Source organism: Coregonus clupeaformis, chromosome 1, assembly GCF_020615455.1.
Source record: "Coregonus clupeaformis isolate EN_2021a chromosome 1, ASM2061545v1, whole genome shotgun sequence".
Classification (NCBI taxonomy): Eukaryota; Metazoa; Chordata; class Actinopteri; order Salmoniformes; family Salmonidae; genus Coregonus; species Coregonus clupeaformis.
This window is the reverse complement of record NC_059192.1, coordinates 91,152,465-91,167,813: the sequence shown is the minus strand read 5'-3', so window position 1 is coordinate 91,167,813 and position 15,349 is coordinate 91,152,465. Positions and strand designations below refer to the sequence as shown.

Sequence of the window (15,349 nt, the reverse complement as noted above, 5' to 3'; positions counted from 1 at the left end):
ATCTCTATTTTCTCTCTCCTCTCTCGCCTTCACTCTCCCTCTCTTTGACCTTGAAGCAGTTGTCTGGACTATCCTGGATAAGAAGGGGAGGATTTGGTGGAGTTTCTTCCTCAGGACTGACCAACAGGCTGTTTGTGTGTAGGAGTTGGAGTATTAGTTGTTGGAACATCAGCTAGCCTTTGGATTTGTCATGACAAATCCGCCTCGAGTCTCAACTCTGTCTGGGCTGTCACTGGTCTCTTTCTTCCCTACTCTCTAAAGGCACTTCTCTCCTGACAGTGCCACTCCTCCCTTCACTCCTTCATTGTCTCCCCTCTGTTGTCCGTTTGCCAATCCCACTTCCCTTTTTGCATCGTTTTTTTTAACCACTACTTCTTCCTTCAATGCCAGTGAGAACTAGCCTAGTTAACCTTACCCCCATGTCCTTGGTTTAATTTTCAAACAGCCTGACAGGCTTTCTCTGCGCCACTGCAATGTCATAGAATGAAAGTGGATATACCGGTTTGATAAATGAGCTCACGGAAGTGAATGCCTGTTATTGTTACTGCGTGTGTGAATGGTGTGTGTGTGTGTGTGTGTGTGTTAGCCTCCAGTAGTGTGTGTGTGTGTGTCCTCTAGAAATGGGGCTCAGGTTTAAATGATCTTTATTGTGGAGAGATTAGGCCCCCCATTTAGTTATTTGCCCTGCTATCAGCTCTGTCCAGTTAGCTGAGGTGATATGATGGGACCAGGCCACACACACACAGGGCTTCTGGCCTCTGTGATCCTTATGCCTCTTCCACTCTGTGTCACAACCACTGTCAGCTCCCCAAATAAACACTCCTCATTAAGCCAGTGGAAGTGGAGAATCAATGAAGCACAACAATACACTCACTGCTTATGAGGAGATTCTCTCTTCTATTCTACCCCTTTCTCTGTCTACCTGTCGTTTTACGCTACACTCATATCTCCCCTTGTACTGTAGTGAATCTCCCTCCTAATGGTTTCCCTCCCTTTTGCATGTCTATCTTTCATTTTACAATCTCTCTCTCTCTGTGCTCTCTCTCTCTCTCTCTCTCTCTCTCTCTCTCTGTTGTAAATAGAATCCCCTTCTTACTGTTTCTCTCCCTCTTTCATGTCTATCTTTCATTTTACAATGCACTGATCTCTCTCTCTTCTCTGTTACTGTTGTGAATGGGATCCCCCTCCTAACTCTGTTTCTCTCCCTGTCTCTCTGTCCAGCAGACCAGAATCGGTAGAGGCCAGCCCTGTGGTGGTGGAGAAGTCCAGCTACCCGCACCAGATCTACAGCATTAACTCTCACCACTCCCACAGTTACATTGGGCTGCCCTACGCCGTGAGTACACTCACACTTCAACACTACACAGCAGTACACACCAATGCACTATAATACACTATATTACAATACACTGACACTACCATACACTATATTACAGTACACTGACACTACCATACACTATAATACAGTACACTGACACTACAATACACTGACACTACCATACACTATAAAACAGTACACTGACACTACCATAAACTATATTACAGTACACTGACACTACCATACACTATATTACAATACACTGACACTACCATACACTATAATACAGTACACTGACACTACCATACACTATAATACAGTACACTGACACTACCATACACTATATTACAATACACTGACACTACCATACACTATATTACAATACACTGACACTACCATTCACTATAATACAATACACTGACACGACTGTACACTATAATACAGTACACTGACACTACCATAACCTAATTACATTACACTGACACTACCGTACACTATAATACAATACACTGATACTACAGTACACTATAATACAATACACTGATACTACCATACACTATATTACAATACACTGACACTACCGTACACTATAATACAGTACACTGACACTACCATACACTATATTACAATACACTGACACTACCATACACTATATTACAATACACTGACACTACCATACACTATAATACAGTACACTGACACTACCATACACTGTATTACAATACACTGACACTACCATAAACTATATTACAATACACTGACACTACCATACACTATAATACAGTACACTGACACTACCATACACTATATTACAATACACTGACACTACCATACACTATATTACAATACACTATATTACAATACACTGACACTACCATTCACTATAATACAATACACTGACACGACTGTACACTATAATACAGTACACTGACACTACCATAACCTAATTACATTACACTGACACTACCGTACACTATAATACAATACACTGATACTACCGTACACTATAATACAATACACTGACACTACCGTACACTATAATACAATACACTGACACTACCATACACTATAATACAATACACTGACACTACCATACACTATATTACAATACACTGACACTACCATACACTATATTACAATACACTGACACTACCATACACTATATTACAATACACTGACACTACCATACACTATATTACAGTACACTGACACTACCATACACTATATTACAGTACACTGACACTACCATACACTATAATACAGTACACTGACACTACCGTACACTATAATACAGTACACTGACACTACCGTACACTATAATACAGTACACTGACACTACCGTACACTATAATACAGTACACTGACACTACCGTACACTACAATACAGTACACCAGGGTTCTTCAATTCCGGTCCTGGAGGGCCGGAATTTTTATTTCTACCTGGTAGTTAATTGCACTCACCTGGTGTCCCAGGTCTGAATTAGCCCCTGATTAGAAGGAGAGGATGAAAAACAGAGGTGTTTCGGCCCTCCAGGACCGGAATTGAAGAACCCTGCAGTACACTGACACTACCGTACACTATAATCCAGTGCACTGACACTACCGTACACTATAATCCAGTGCACTGACACTACCGTACACTATAATCCAGTGCACTGACACTACCGTACACTATAATCCAGTGCACTGACACTATATTATAGGCTATACAGCGTATTGGGGTCCCCGGACCCTAGTTTGGGAACTTGTGCACTACTGTACAGTAGACTACACTACAGTGCTACTAGACTACAGTACTGGCTACATAGCATACTTCTCTCTTTCTCTCTCTCTTTCTCTCTTACGTGCTACCTGACCTAATATACCTGAACTCAGCTCTCTCCTTCCTGGTTCATCATCAGTCAAGCTAGCTAGCTTCCTCCATGCTAATGCAGTTCACTCCTCATACAGGCTAGTTCACTCACCTGGGTTAGGGTCAATCACAATGCAGTCTTAACAATTGAACAATTCATATTGGAAGGAAGTGGCAGTTTGCAATTGTTAAATTAGAATTTCAATGTTTGACGTAGAGTATACTATAAACCATAGAGATGGAGAGAACGCCATAGATCGTTTTCTCTGGTATAAACCTGGTGTATGTGTCACCCTCAACACCTTTCTGTCCTCCTCCCCAGGACCACAACTATGGGGCGCGCCCCCCGCCCACGCCCCCGGCCTCCCCTCCCCCCTCCATGCTGATCCAGCCGGGCGAGGGGCTGTTTGTGCCGGGGGGCCTGCAGGACGAGGCGTCCAGGGGCACCACACTCAGCACCTCGGAGGATGGCAGCTACGGGGCTGACATCACCCGCTGCATCTGTGGCTTCACCCATGACGACTGGCTACATGATCTGCTGCGACAAGTGCAGGTAGGAACTGGGAAAGACCCTGGACTCTCCTTTATCAGGTCACAGTGCTTTAGACCACAGAGTCCATACTGTCCTAGCAGTGATTCATAAGCATTCTAGGTTTCAAACAGTGTCCATGTCTCATCAGTGTCTCAACTTTTCAATGGGATAAGTGACCCCTGTCTAGACCCCACTGTTGCATTGTGAATGGCTGCTGTTACTGTGTCTGACCCTCTGCCCTCTCCTCTCTCTTCTGGCAGTGTGTGGCAGCACATAGACTGCATGGGGATCGACAGGCAGCACATTCCTGAGACGTACCTGTGTGAGCGCTGCCAGCCGCGCAGCCTGGACAGAGACCGGGCCATCATGCTTCAGACCCGCAAGAGGGAGAACATGTCCGGTGAGTGGAGAGATGGTGAGATATATACCTACCTCCTCCAGTCCCTCCCAGTGCGCTGCAGTAAACAGCTCTCAGATCAGACGGCAGTGTGATAAAGGCTGTTTAAGTCAGTCTGCTCCATACTGCAGCCTCTTCCCCCTGCAGGTCTGAAGCCACCCAGGCCACATCTGACCGGCCTTGTTGTTTAGCCCAGGGTTTCCCCCCCAATTTACCCTATTCAAATAATCAAAGCTTGTGAATGGCTGCTGTTACCACATTTATGATTCAGCTGCAGGCTGACACCTGCTGGTCACATCGAGTAATTCAACAATGCAGACATTAAGAATGGCAGACTGTGCTATGGAAAATCTTGTTTTTACCTTTGATAAATAATTTGTCTAAATCAGTTAGAAACAGGAAAATGTTGCTTTGGTTGGACCCTGCTGTACAAGATGCACAAATAAACCTTTATTACCAATGCTTTATTAAGGCATACCGGTATGTATCTCTGCAGACGGGGACACCAGTGCCACAGAGAGTGGGGACGAGGTGCCGCTGGAGTTGTACACGGCCTTCCAGCACACACCCACCAGCATCACACTGACCACCGGCCGCCTGGCAGGCAACAAGCAGGCCGACAAGAAACGCAAGAGGAGCGGAGACAAGGAGCCGGCCCGAGCCAAGAAGGTCTGTGTTCAAACTTCCATTCAGCTTCTTATCTAGCCCCCAACTGTGCCTCTGAGCTTTACATGTATTTGTAAGTGGAGCAACTCTCCCAAAATAAGTTGTTTTGGCATGTTTAATTTGACAGAAATTTGTTTTGCACAATGTAATGTCTCTTAAATGGTGGTAAACATTGTTTTTTATGCTGTCTGCTCACTGGAGTCTCTTGTCTAACAGGCGTTCCGTGAGGGCTCCAGGAAATCCTCCAGAGTAAAGGGTGGCGCTCCAGACATGGAGCCAGGGGAGCACCCATCTCTGTGGGAGAACAAGATGAAGGCCTGGATGGAGGCCTACGAGGAGGCCGGCAGCAACCAGTACAGCGAGGACGTCCAGATCCTGCTCCGCGTCAAGGAGGCCGGCGACGGCAAGACCCTGGCCTACAACACACGCACGGCCGCCTTCAAACCACCTGTGGAGGTAGCTGAAACGGACACAATGACTCACAAACATTTGTCCTTGCCTGAGCGGGCAGCATTCTTACCTGATGTCCTGTTGTCTCTCCCCTCTCCAGAGCCAGGTTCAGAAGAATAAGAAGATCATGAAGGCAGTGAGGGACCTGGCTCCAGACTCCCTCATCATAGAGTACAGGGGCAAGTTCATGCTGCGACAGCAGTTTGAGGCTAACGGATGCTTCTTCAAGAGGTGAGGACCCATCTGGTGGAAACCTGAGCTCAAGTAGAATCCTCAGCTCAAATTTAAAGTGGAATTCTACACTCCTTTTTATAGTTGTATGTTTTATTGAGACATTTGAGAGGTAGAGGGAGAGATAGAGATAGAAGGAAGGGGTGTGTATTTGTGTTGTGGTTCTTTCTTGGCAGTGGGCAGTAAAGTCCTCTGTCAGCTCCCGTTGAGCTCCTGGCTATCTTCCCCATGGCACCATATGGACATCCCCAATCTGTTACTATGTCTGTCTGCCCTGCATTTCATTCATCTCTCTCTCTCTCCAGGCCGTACCCTTTTGTGTTGTTCTACTCAAAGTTTGACGGTCTGGAGATGTGTGTGGACGCCCGCAGCTTTGGCAACGAGGCCCGCTTCATCCGACGCTCCTGCACCCCCAACTCTGAGGTGAGTGGCCAATCGCAGACCACGATACTAAACCTACGGCTCTAAACCCTGACCACATCCCCCCCCAGAGCCACTAACCTCAACTTAATGTAACTTCATAAGTCTCAGTGGGTGCCTCATTCTCTCTCTCTCTCTCTCTCTCTCTCTCTCTCTCTCTCTCTGTCTCTCTCTCTCTCAGGTGCGTCATGTAATAGAGGATGGTATGCTCCATTTGTACATTTACTCTTTGAGGTCCATCACCAAAGGCACCGAGATCACCATAGGCTTCGACTATGACTATGGCTGCTGGTAAGCAGGGTGGAATATATCACCTAGTACACACACACACACACACACACACACACAACAAGACAAGATTGGTCACCCTCAACCAAGTTGTCTTTCTACCTTCTCTTTCTCTTTCTTCCCCCCCTATCTTCTCCCCTCTCCCCTTCTCCCTTCTCCCCTCTCTCCTTCTCCCCCCATCTTCTCCCCTCTCTCCTTCTCCCCCCATCTCTCCCTCTATCTTCTCCCCTCTCTCCTTCTCCCCCCATCTCTCCCTCTATCTTCTCCCCTCTCTCCTTCTCCCCCACATCTCTCCCTCTATCTTCTTCTTCTCTCTGTAGTAAGTACAAGGTGGACTGTGCGTGTGTGAGGGGGAACCCAGAGTGCCCGGTGCTGAAGCACAACCTGGAGCCCACTGAGAACCTAGGGGCCAGCAGCCGCCGGCGGGGCCGCAAGGACAAGGAGCCCATGATGCAGCGAGGGGACCACCTGGACCTGGGCCAGAACCAGAACATGACCCTGGACTGTGACGGCAGGGCCAAGGGCCTGGGGGCCGACGGCAAGCAGAGGAAGCTATCACCCCTCCGCCTCTCCATCTCCAACAACCAGGTAAGATTTCCCTGGCAACACAACTCCCTTCAATCCACGTCTCCATCCACACACACACCTCCCTATCCCCATCACACACACACACCCCCTATCCCCATCACACACACACACACACACATACACCGTATCACACACACACACACACACACACACACACCCCTATCCCCATCACACACACACACACACACACCCTATCCCCATCACACATAAACACACCCCCTATCCCCATCACACACAAACACACCCCTATCCCCATCACACACACACACACCCTATCCCCATCACACACACACACACCCTATCCCCATCACACACACACACACACCCTATCCCCATCACACACACACACACACACACCCTATCCCCATCTCACACACACACACCCCTATCCCCATCACACACACCCCTAACCCCATCACACTTCTCTATCACGCTCTTTGTTCAGGATTGCCCTATAGGAGCCTATAAGTTGGCGTTCCCCTTAAAGACCTTTTTGTGTTATCATATTTATCTTGTTTTCCATTTGGTTAGCGTCCAATGTCCATGTGTGTAGCCATTTTTCAATGCTTCTGTTATGTTTGCTGTATTTCTGTTTTATTAGTGTTATCCGTTAGTAGACCAGTTGTATTCCTCTATCATCCGTCTTGGTTCCCCCTTCTCCCTGGCCCAAAGCCCACTCCTGCACCCAGCCTTCTCTCACCACTGTCAGCCGTTTGCTCTCACTGTACCGTGTATCGCTGCTCAGAGCTGTCTGGCGTTTGGCTGGCATTTAGCCCTCTCTGGTGGCAGATGAGACATGCTATCACGCTGTGTCATCTCTGCTGCAGTAGCTCCTGAACGCACCACTAGGCATCCCTCTACTCAGTATTACACAGAGAGAAAGACCTCTGTCGCTGTGCTGGTCCCCAAGGTTGTGTTCAGTAGACACCAAACGGAAGAAAACGTTCAATGTGAAACTGGCAGGTACTATCTGAACCTGTCCAGTAAGTCTAATAACCCCGACCCAGGCCATAGGTCTTATCGGCAAGCAAGTTGCTTCTGTGGTAGGGACTGGTAGTTCCCACGATGAGTGATTTTAAGGACAGATCTTAGATCTGGGGGAAGCACACAGAAGGATGGTTTATGGAGACTGGGTAGACTGATATATGGTCTAGAATGTGAACGGTGAAGTGCGAGGCATCGCTATCGGACCAACACGCACAAACAAAGAAATGCACTCGCTGAATACAGAAGCTGTCCACATCTGTCATTGTGCGCAAACAGACCTTTGTGTGACCACAAGCCACCACTTGATATATTACAGGGTAGTTGTTGGCAGTGGGCTCAAAACAACGCAGCACAAGGCACTACAGAAGTGAGCTTGGTCTCTCGCTCTTCTTGGAAAAGGGGGTACGGTTTGCGTTTCGCTGTCATTCTGACTGCCTAGGACCGAATACAAGCTTTGAGCAAGTTTGTGCACAGACAATGCCACCATGTCCCCAGTCAGTACCCCCAACTGTCACTCTCCCCCAGACGATCCCCTTCCCTCTCTCTCCCTCCCCCACCTACCCCCTCGCTACTCTAGACCCTCTAGTCTGTAGCCAGACTGCCTGTGGTTGGTCAGTGCCATGATAAAGCGCCACCCCCCCCTCCTCTCCCCCTCTAACAGGATCCGACAGAGTTAGAGGATGTAGAAGACCAACCTGATAACTCGGTTAGCAGTGAAGTAGAGATGGAGTCAGAGGAGACCATTGCAGAGAGAAAGAGGAAGATGGTAAGTTCAGTGTGCCAGGGCTGCAGCGCGCCCTGCTGTGTGCAGCCCATAACCCCCCCACCCCCATAGGAAGCTCATCCTTGCTGGTGTGGGTCACTGTTTGTGTGGCGGTGGTTTCCTCCATCTCCCCCCACGAACCCACCTCCCTGCTACTGCTGCTGTCTCTGCCTCATCCTGTTGCTGTGTAGCCTAGCACGCGGGGTTCACCCCCCCCTGCTCTCTGTCGCTCACTCACTTCCTCTGGCAGAGCCCTCAAACACTGAGGCTCTGTTTTAGTCATCATTATACATGGGTTATTTTCCTCATTTATTTAAGAGTTCATTTGCTAAACCGGTACACCACACATTACACCATTCCGGGCCCTCCAGAGCCACAGACCCCCCTCCTCCTCCCCTCTCATTAGCTGAGTATACACGAGCCCCAGCCTCATCACACATAAGTACTGGAACTCTCCCTGTGTGTCTGAGTATGACCCTCACGTACAGTATTGGCCAACTTTTGAAATGGCCAATTACTGTTCGCAATCTCTCTCCTCTCCCCTGCTAAAGAGCTCTGGTGACCCGGAGAGATGGGGTCACATACACACACTCTGGAAATTACCCTGCCGTCAGCTCCCTTTCACACGACGAGGCCCAAGGTGTAAAGCGCTGACTCATCATTCTGGCCAATGGACTGGCTCTGGCTCTGCTAAATAGCCCAGAAAGAGGGAGAGAGAGAAGAGGGGAGGATGGAGGGAGGAGAGGGGGGAGGGCTGGGCACAACTACTCTGTGCCAGGGCCTTATTGACTCTGGGTAATCCAATAGCCTGCCTCCCTCCCTCCAAGGGAAGCTGCAAGCTGGTCCAGGAGGAGGAACCCCCTCTCTACTGTGGAAGAAAGAGCTTCTGGATTCACTGTCCTCTGATGTAACAGTCACCCTCTGGTCTAGTGTATGTATGGTGTCCAACCCTAACCACGCATCCACAACAATGCCCTGTCCGCATGGGCTCTTAACACTGGGGATGTCTGTGTGTGTTAGGCATGGTATTTGACCCACACTCATATTAAAGATGCCAGGGATACTGACATGGCATGGAACACACACACGCAGGTTACACTAAGGTTCGGTTTTGGTGTTGCAGATGGTATGCAGTTGCTTGTCATCAACCTTGGTGAAAGTTGGTGATTGGGTTGTTGCTATTGTCTTCATTGGTTTTCTTGCCATGTGTCGTGGGTGCAGTATGTGGTTTATGACGCTGGTGATGTGGTGAACCTGAGTTCCAGTGCTGGTGGGTTGTGTTGAAATCACTGTTCATTCATTGAGCCCAGTATGACTGAGAGAATTGGAAAAATAAAAAGTCTTCCTCCTCCTGGGTAAGCTGGTGTAAGCAGACGAGGTGAAGAAGCCCTAACTGGACATGCGTCTACAGGCAGAAGGCAGGCATTATCCCTATGTGCGCCCCTCTTCTCTCCCCTCTTTGATAACACTGTAGTGCCCAGGTCACCTCCAACCCCCCTTCGGCTGCCCACCTGTCCCTAGAGGATCCCTGTGGGTTGGCGACACACTGAAGCCCTTAGAGTGGGGAACCCTGGTGGTGTGTTTATGTGTATATGTGTTATTGGGGGGACCCGGGCCTCTTGTCTTCTAAACCAGGCTGTCTCTCTGTAAACCATTCAGGCCAGCCCAGCGGAGGAGTCCCATCTGCACGGCGTGGGGGCCTCCAGCTGTCTGGGACTGAGTAAACCGGAGGTAAACTTGACCCACCAACCCCCTTCCCCCCAAACATACCCCCCTGCCTGCCTGCCTGCCTGCCCTTCCACCTCATAGGGGACCCCACTGACTGACAAACATACTAACTGCCCCCCCCACCACCTCCATCTTCTCTCCACTGACCGGCCCTGTGGCAGACCCCAGTGTGTCTCTGCTACTAGGGGTGGTAAAGCTAGTGTTGGTGCCCTGTCTGGTGGAGGCAGCCGGAGTGTTATAAAAACCTCTCCCTGGCTCATATACACACACCCTGAACGGTTTGGTAAGGGTCTAATGTTACTTTCCGACCTCCCAGTTCCATGTTGTTTTGTCTGACATCTCTCACATCAACAGGGTTTTGACTTGTTCCATCTCCATTGTTTTTGTCTCCACTGGAAGGGAAAAATGTTTTTGTTTTTTTTTCTGTCATTCTGCGGCACTGTTGTTTATTTCTGCCAGCTAGCTAGCCAGACTGCCTCTTGCCTGTCCTGTGTTGCGATAACGTGTCCCTCCCCCTCTAGGCCCAGTGGAGCAGGAGACTAGGCCACATGGACTAAAACTTACCACTTTGTCTGTCCCGTCTCTCCTTTCCCCCTCCGCTACAGACCCGTGAAGAGAGGAAGATGGAGGCCATCCTGCAGGCCTTTGCCCGCATGGAGAAGAGGGAGAAGAGGCGGGAGCAGGCCCTGGAGAGGATCGGCACCAAGTCAGAGGGGGGCATCAAGGAGGAGCCCCCTGCCACCCCCGAGGCCGACATGCAGTCTCCTAGTATCATGACGGTAAGCACACGCACAACCACACATCACTGATAGTTGACTCAACATTTGGTTACACCAGGTCATTAGTATAAAAGAGAATGTTCTCAATAATCTAAAGGTAATTATAAACCCATCCAAAACTATGCTACTGTACTCTATCCTAACCCGGTCTCTCCCTGTCTGGCTGTCTCTCCCAGCCCCTGCTAGAGGTGAAGGAGGAGCCGGGTCTCAACAAGCCCACGCCGGCCAAGCTGCGAGGCAGCAAGCAGAGGAAGAGCTTCTCGCGGAGCCGCACCCACATCGGGCAGCAGCGGCGGCGAGCGCGCACCATCAGCACCTGCTCTGACATACCTCCCGGCTCGCCCGGGGAACTCCTGGACCCCCTGGCCAATGACGGCCCAGACGGAGAGGCCTCCAGGGACCCCGAACCAGAGGCCCTCTCCTCCCATGCCCCCGACACCAGCCCCCCTTACAGTGGCTCCCCGGCCCCCGACAGAAACCGCTCCGGGCAGAAGTACCCCAAAACGAAAAAGGTACCCTACCCACGGCTCAGTGCTCACCCCTAAACACGGCTAGTCACTATTCTATTTCGACTTAGAGGAATGTTATATTCCTACTAGTGAAATGTCACTCAATACTATAATCAAATGCAGTTTGCTTGTGACTAAAGCTCTCTCTTTCTCTCTCTACAGCACTTAGTGAGTGAGTGGTGCGTCGACAAGCATGAGCGCTTATTGCGGACCCCAGAGCCGGCCCCAGAGAGGCCCCTGAGGATCAGCAGCGACCCGGAGGTGCTGGCCACCCAGCTCAACGCCCTGCCCGGCATGGGCCCCAGCCCGCACGTCTACAGCACGCCCAAACACTACGTCCGCTTCTCCTCACCCTTCCTGGCCAACCGCAGCCCCACCACCCCTGGGGTGCCCACCGGACGCCGGCGCTCCCGCGAGCTGCCCGACACGCCACCCACCACAGGCTCCTGCAAGAAGGTATGTTGTTCACCCCGCAGGGGAATGGAGAGAGTGTTAGCTGTCAGGTATAGCTGCAGGGTAGAGACAGAACGACAGTATTACCAGCAGAGAGACGGACTGACAGTATTACCAGCAGAGAGACGGACTGACAGTATTACCAGCAGAGAGACGGACTGACAGTATTACCAGCAGAGAGACGGACTGACAGTGTTACCAGCAGAGAGACGGACTGACAGTATTACCAGTAAATGTAATTGTATTTCTGGTTGACATGTCTAAGTCGCCTCCCTCCCTGTCTTCTCCCCACAGCGCTGGTTGAAGCAGGCTCTAGAGGAGGAGACCACCACCCCTCCACCAAGCAGCGGCCAGCCCACCCTGGTCATGCCCAGCGAGGGCCCTCTCAGCCCCCCTATCAACGGGGACTCTGACAGCCCCCTCCCCTACAACGGCTGCTGCACCTTGCCAGGTGAGGACTCTGGTGAGGACTCAGGAATGTGTGTGTGGGAATATGTTTGTTATAACTTATAAGGAACATAAATCTTGTATGCAAGTGTGTGTTTTTTTGTGCATGTGAGTGACACTTCCTCTCTGTGTGTGTGTGTGTGTGTGTGTGAAATACAGAGTTGCCCACTCCTCTGAAGAAGCGGCGTCTGGGTATGTGTCCGCTGGAAGCCTGCATGTCAGAGAGCTCCACACCCTACGGCTCTCCCTGTGCCACGCCAACCCGGGCCGACCTATCAGAGACGCCGGGTACGCCCCTCCAGCTGGCCACGCCGCCCCGCATCACCCGTACGGAGGAGCCGAGCCCCGAGCCTCTACCCAGCACCCCCACACACACACTCAGTGCCCCGCAGGAAGTAAGACAGACACACACGCAACACACACACACACACACACACACATAGAGGGAAGTGAACAGTTTGTTATTATCTCTTTTCCTGTGTCCACAGAGCGAGTCTTCCCTGGACAGCTCACCGGAGGGCAGTCGCAGACCCAGCACCCAAGAGGCTGAGCTGCCCCCTTCGCTGCTCTCCTCCCCCTGTGTAGCGGTCAGGGCTCCCAGTCTGGACGTACTGCCCCCCCTTGAGGCCAAGGCCAGTGCCCCCCTGAGCCCCCAGCCCCCCACCGCTGAGTCCCAGGACTGTGGGGGAGAGGAGGGGCCAGAGACTGGGACAGGGGCCGAGGACAGCAGCGAGGCCCCCTCCTCCTCCTACAGACCCAGCCTCATCCTCCCTCCTTCCCCCCTGGATGAAGAGTCCAGAGAGAGTAGGTCTGTCAGGGCCAGGGGGTCTGTCATTCTCCCCCATCAACTCTAACCTGAGGGACCTTACCCCCTCACACACTCTGGAGCCCATCTTGGCCTTCAGGCCTGAGGTGGTGGCTGTGGCCGGGGCTGGTGTTGTGGCCGGGGCAGTGACAGTACCAGTACCCTTGGCAGCAGGACCCTTCACAGAGGCTGCAGGGTCTCTCTTCTACCCCTGCCCTGAGGAGGGGGGAACCCTGGGCTTCTCTCGTTCACTGAGTGGAGACAGCACCGGAGAGGGAGGGTCAGGACAGAATCCCCCACAGAAGAAAAAGGTGAACTGCTGCTATTCATCCTGCCCATTCAAGCTGTGTTAAGGTTCCTGGACTGATAAAGTAATGTCTGTTTTCTGATGTCGTGTGATGTCATGTGTTTTCCCAGGTGTCTTTGCTGGAGTACAGGAAGCGTCAGCGCGAGGCGCGGCGCAGCGGCTCCAAAATGGAATGCAGCTCGCCTATCTCTACAACACCTACCCTAGTGGAGATTTTCCCTCTGCCCATGGAGACCACCCAAGAGCCTCCACCCCTGGCTCCTGCTCCGGCCCAAGCTTCAGTGGCCCCTGCTGCAGTGGCCCCCACCCCGCCTGAGTCAAAGACCCCCCAGCCCAGCGAGGACACAGAGCCCCCCGTCGAGGGGGAGAGAGAGGGGGGAGAAGGACAGTGGACATCGTCCACCTCGGTGGAGCAGGCAAGAGAGCGTGGCTACCACAGAGCCCTGTCACTTAGCGACCACAGCAAGGACAAAGGTACACACAGATACACACACACACACTTGGACATAACTTCTTTACGGATCTTAGTTTAATTGTAATAATGTATGCCTGTGTGTGCTTGTTACAGATGGAGAGACCGAGGGCAGTGAGGCCCCAGTCAGAGATTGTTCATCTCCTAGCCTGCAGAAGACCCCAACCCACACAGTAAGAAACACTCTGCTTTCTAGCACTAACAATAGTGTGAAGTACATAATGCTGCCAAACACAGCCATCTCTCAGCCTATGATGTAGACCAGGGGTCGGCAACAGGCGGCCAGTGGGCCAAAACCGGCCCGCCAAGGTTTTATAGGGTTTTAGTTTTTGGTCAGAAAAGACCGTAAATTCAGCTAAAAATGAGTTTAATTTAGGAAATCTGTTCCCAAGTATTCCCACAAAAAAACGGATCGTGTCTCAATGTAGTCAAGGTATGAAATTATTCTCTTACAATCTCTTTTTGGGCTTAGTTGTAGTCAATTTGCAGTGTGCCCCTCAACAAAAATCGTCCCTGGCTGAATGTAGTTGCCTACCCCTGATGTAGACGGTTATTGTTCATGACTTACCCGTTCCCTCCCTCCGTCTCTCTCTCCCTCCCTAGCCGTGTTCTCCTGGCCCCAGCAGCCCGTCCCAGCCTGCCAGTCACCCAGTGAAGGAGGAGGAGAGTGACAGCCGGCCTCGTACCCCCTCCCAGGCCGCCCCACAGCAGCCCAGCAAGCCTGCTGTACCCAAGACAGCCCCGCTGACCCCCACCAAGCTGCACCCTGCTGCCCCCTACTCTGCCCCCTCACTCCTCCACTCCCCCAAGCCCCAGGCCCAGGGCTCCCCTTACCGCAGCCAGAGGGCCTTCCTCTTTGCTCCTCCTCAGACCCAGCCCCAGGCTCAACCAGGCCCGGCCCCCTTCTCCCAGTACAGCCCACAGTCCGCTCCGCCTCCCCCTCCTCCCCCAGCACCTCCAGCCTCAGAGGCCTACTTCCCCAGCCAGTCAGCCCCGCCGTGGGGCCCTTCTCTGGGTTCAAGTCTGCCGTGACGTCCCCCTTCCCCCATGGATCCCAGCCCCTCCTGCAGACTCTTCCTCCCCACGCCCTGCACTACCAGACCTCTGCCACTCCCCCTCCTCCTCCTCCTCCCCCACCACAACACCCTGGGCCCTGGCTCCGCCCTGCTGCACGTTAACCTGCAGCCTCCTCCAATCCAGCAGCACCAGCTCCTCCTGACCACCTCCCCCCAGTCGCCCCTCCCTCCCCCTCCGCCCCCTCCCCCACAGGGCCAAACCCACCAGCTGCAGCAGTCCAGTGCCAGCACCCTCCTGTCACTCAACCAGGGCCTGCCTCCTCCTCCACCCCCACCTCCTC

General features: G+C 51.8%; 1 protein-coding gene across 1 annotated transcript in view; it reads left to right on the top strand.

Annotated features, from left to right (window-relative positions):
- Window positions 1-13,344, top strand: part of kmt2e (lysine (K)-specific methyltransferase 2E) — a 30,868-nt gene extending 17,524 nt beyond the window's left edge. Inside the window, 18 exon segments of the mRNA XM_045223347.1 lie at window positions 1,225-1,336; window positions 3,493-3,693; window positions 3,695-3,723; window positions 3,963-4,102; window positions 4,596-4,768; window positions 4,982-5,221; window positions 5,316-5,446; window positions 5,752-5,869; window positions 6,048-6,157; window positions 6,475-6,742; window positions 8,391-8,495; window positions 10,152-10,223; window positions 10,826-10,999; window positions 11,176-11,511; window positions 11,671-11,964; window positions 12,256-12,424; window positions 12,568-12,803; window positions 12,897-13,344. Coding sequence (XP_045079282.1) covers window positions 1,225-1,336; window positions 3,493-3,693; window positions 3,695-3,723; window positions 3,963-4,102; window positions 4,596-4,768; window positions 4,982-5,221; window positions 5,316-5,446; window positions 5,752-5,869; window positions 6,048-6,157; window positions 6,475-6,742; window positions 8,391-8,495; window positions 10,152-10,223; window positions 10,826-10,999; window positions 11,176-11,511; window positions 11,671-11,964; window positions 12,256-12,424; window positions 12,568-12,803; window positions 12,897-13,262 — 3,274 coding nt within the window. The 3' untranslated portion in view covers window positions 13,263-13,344.
- The last annotated feature ends 2,005 nt before the right edge of the window (window positions 13,345-15,349 follow it).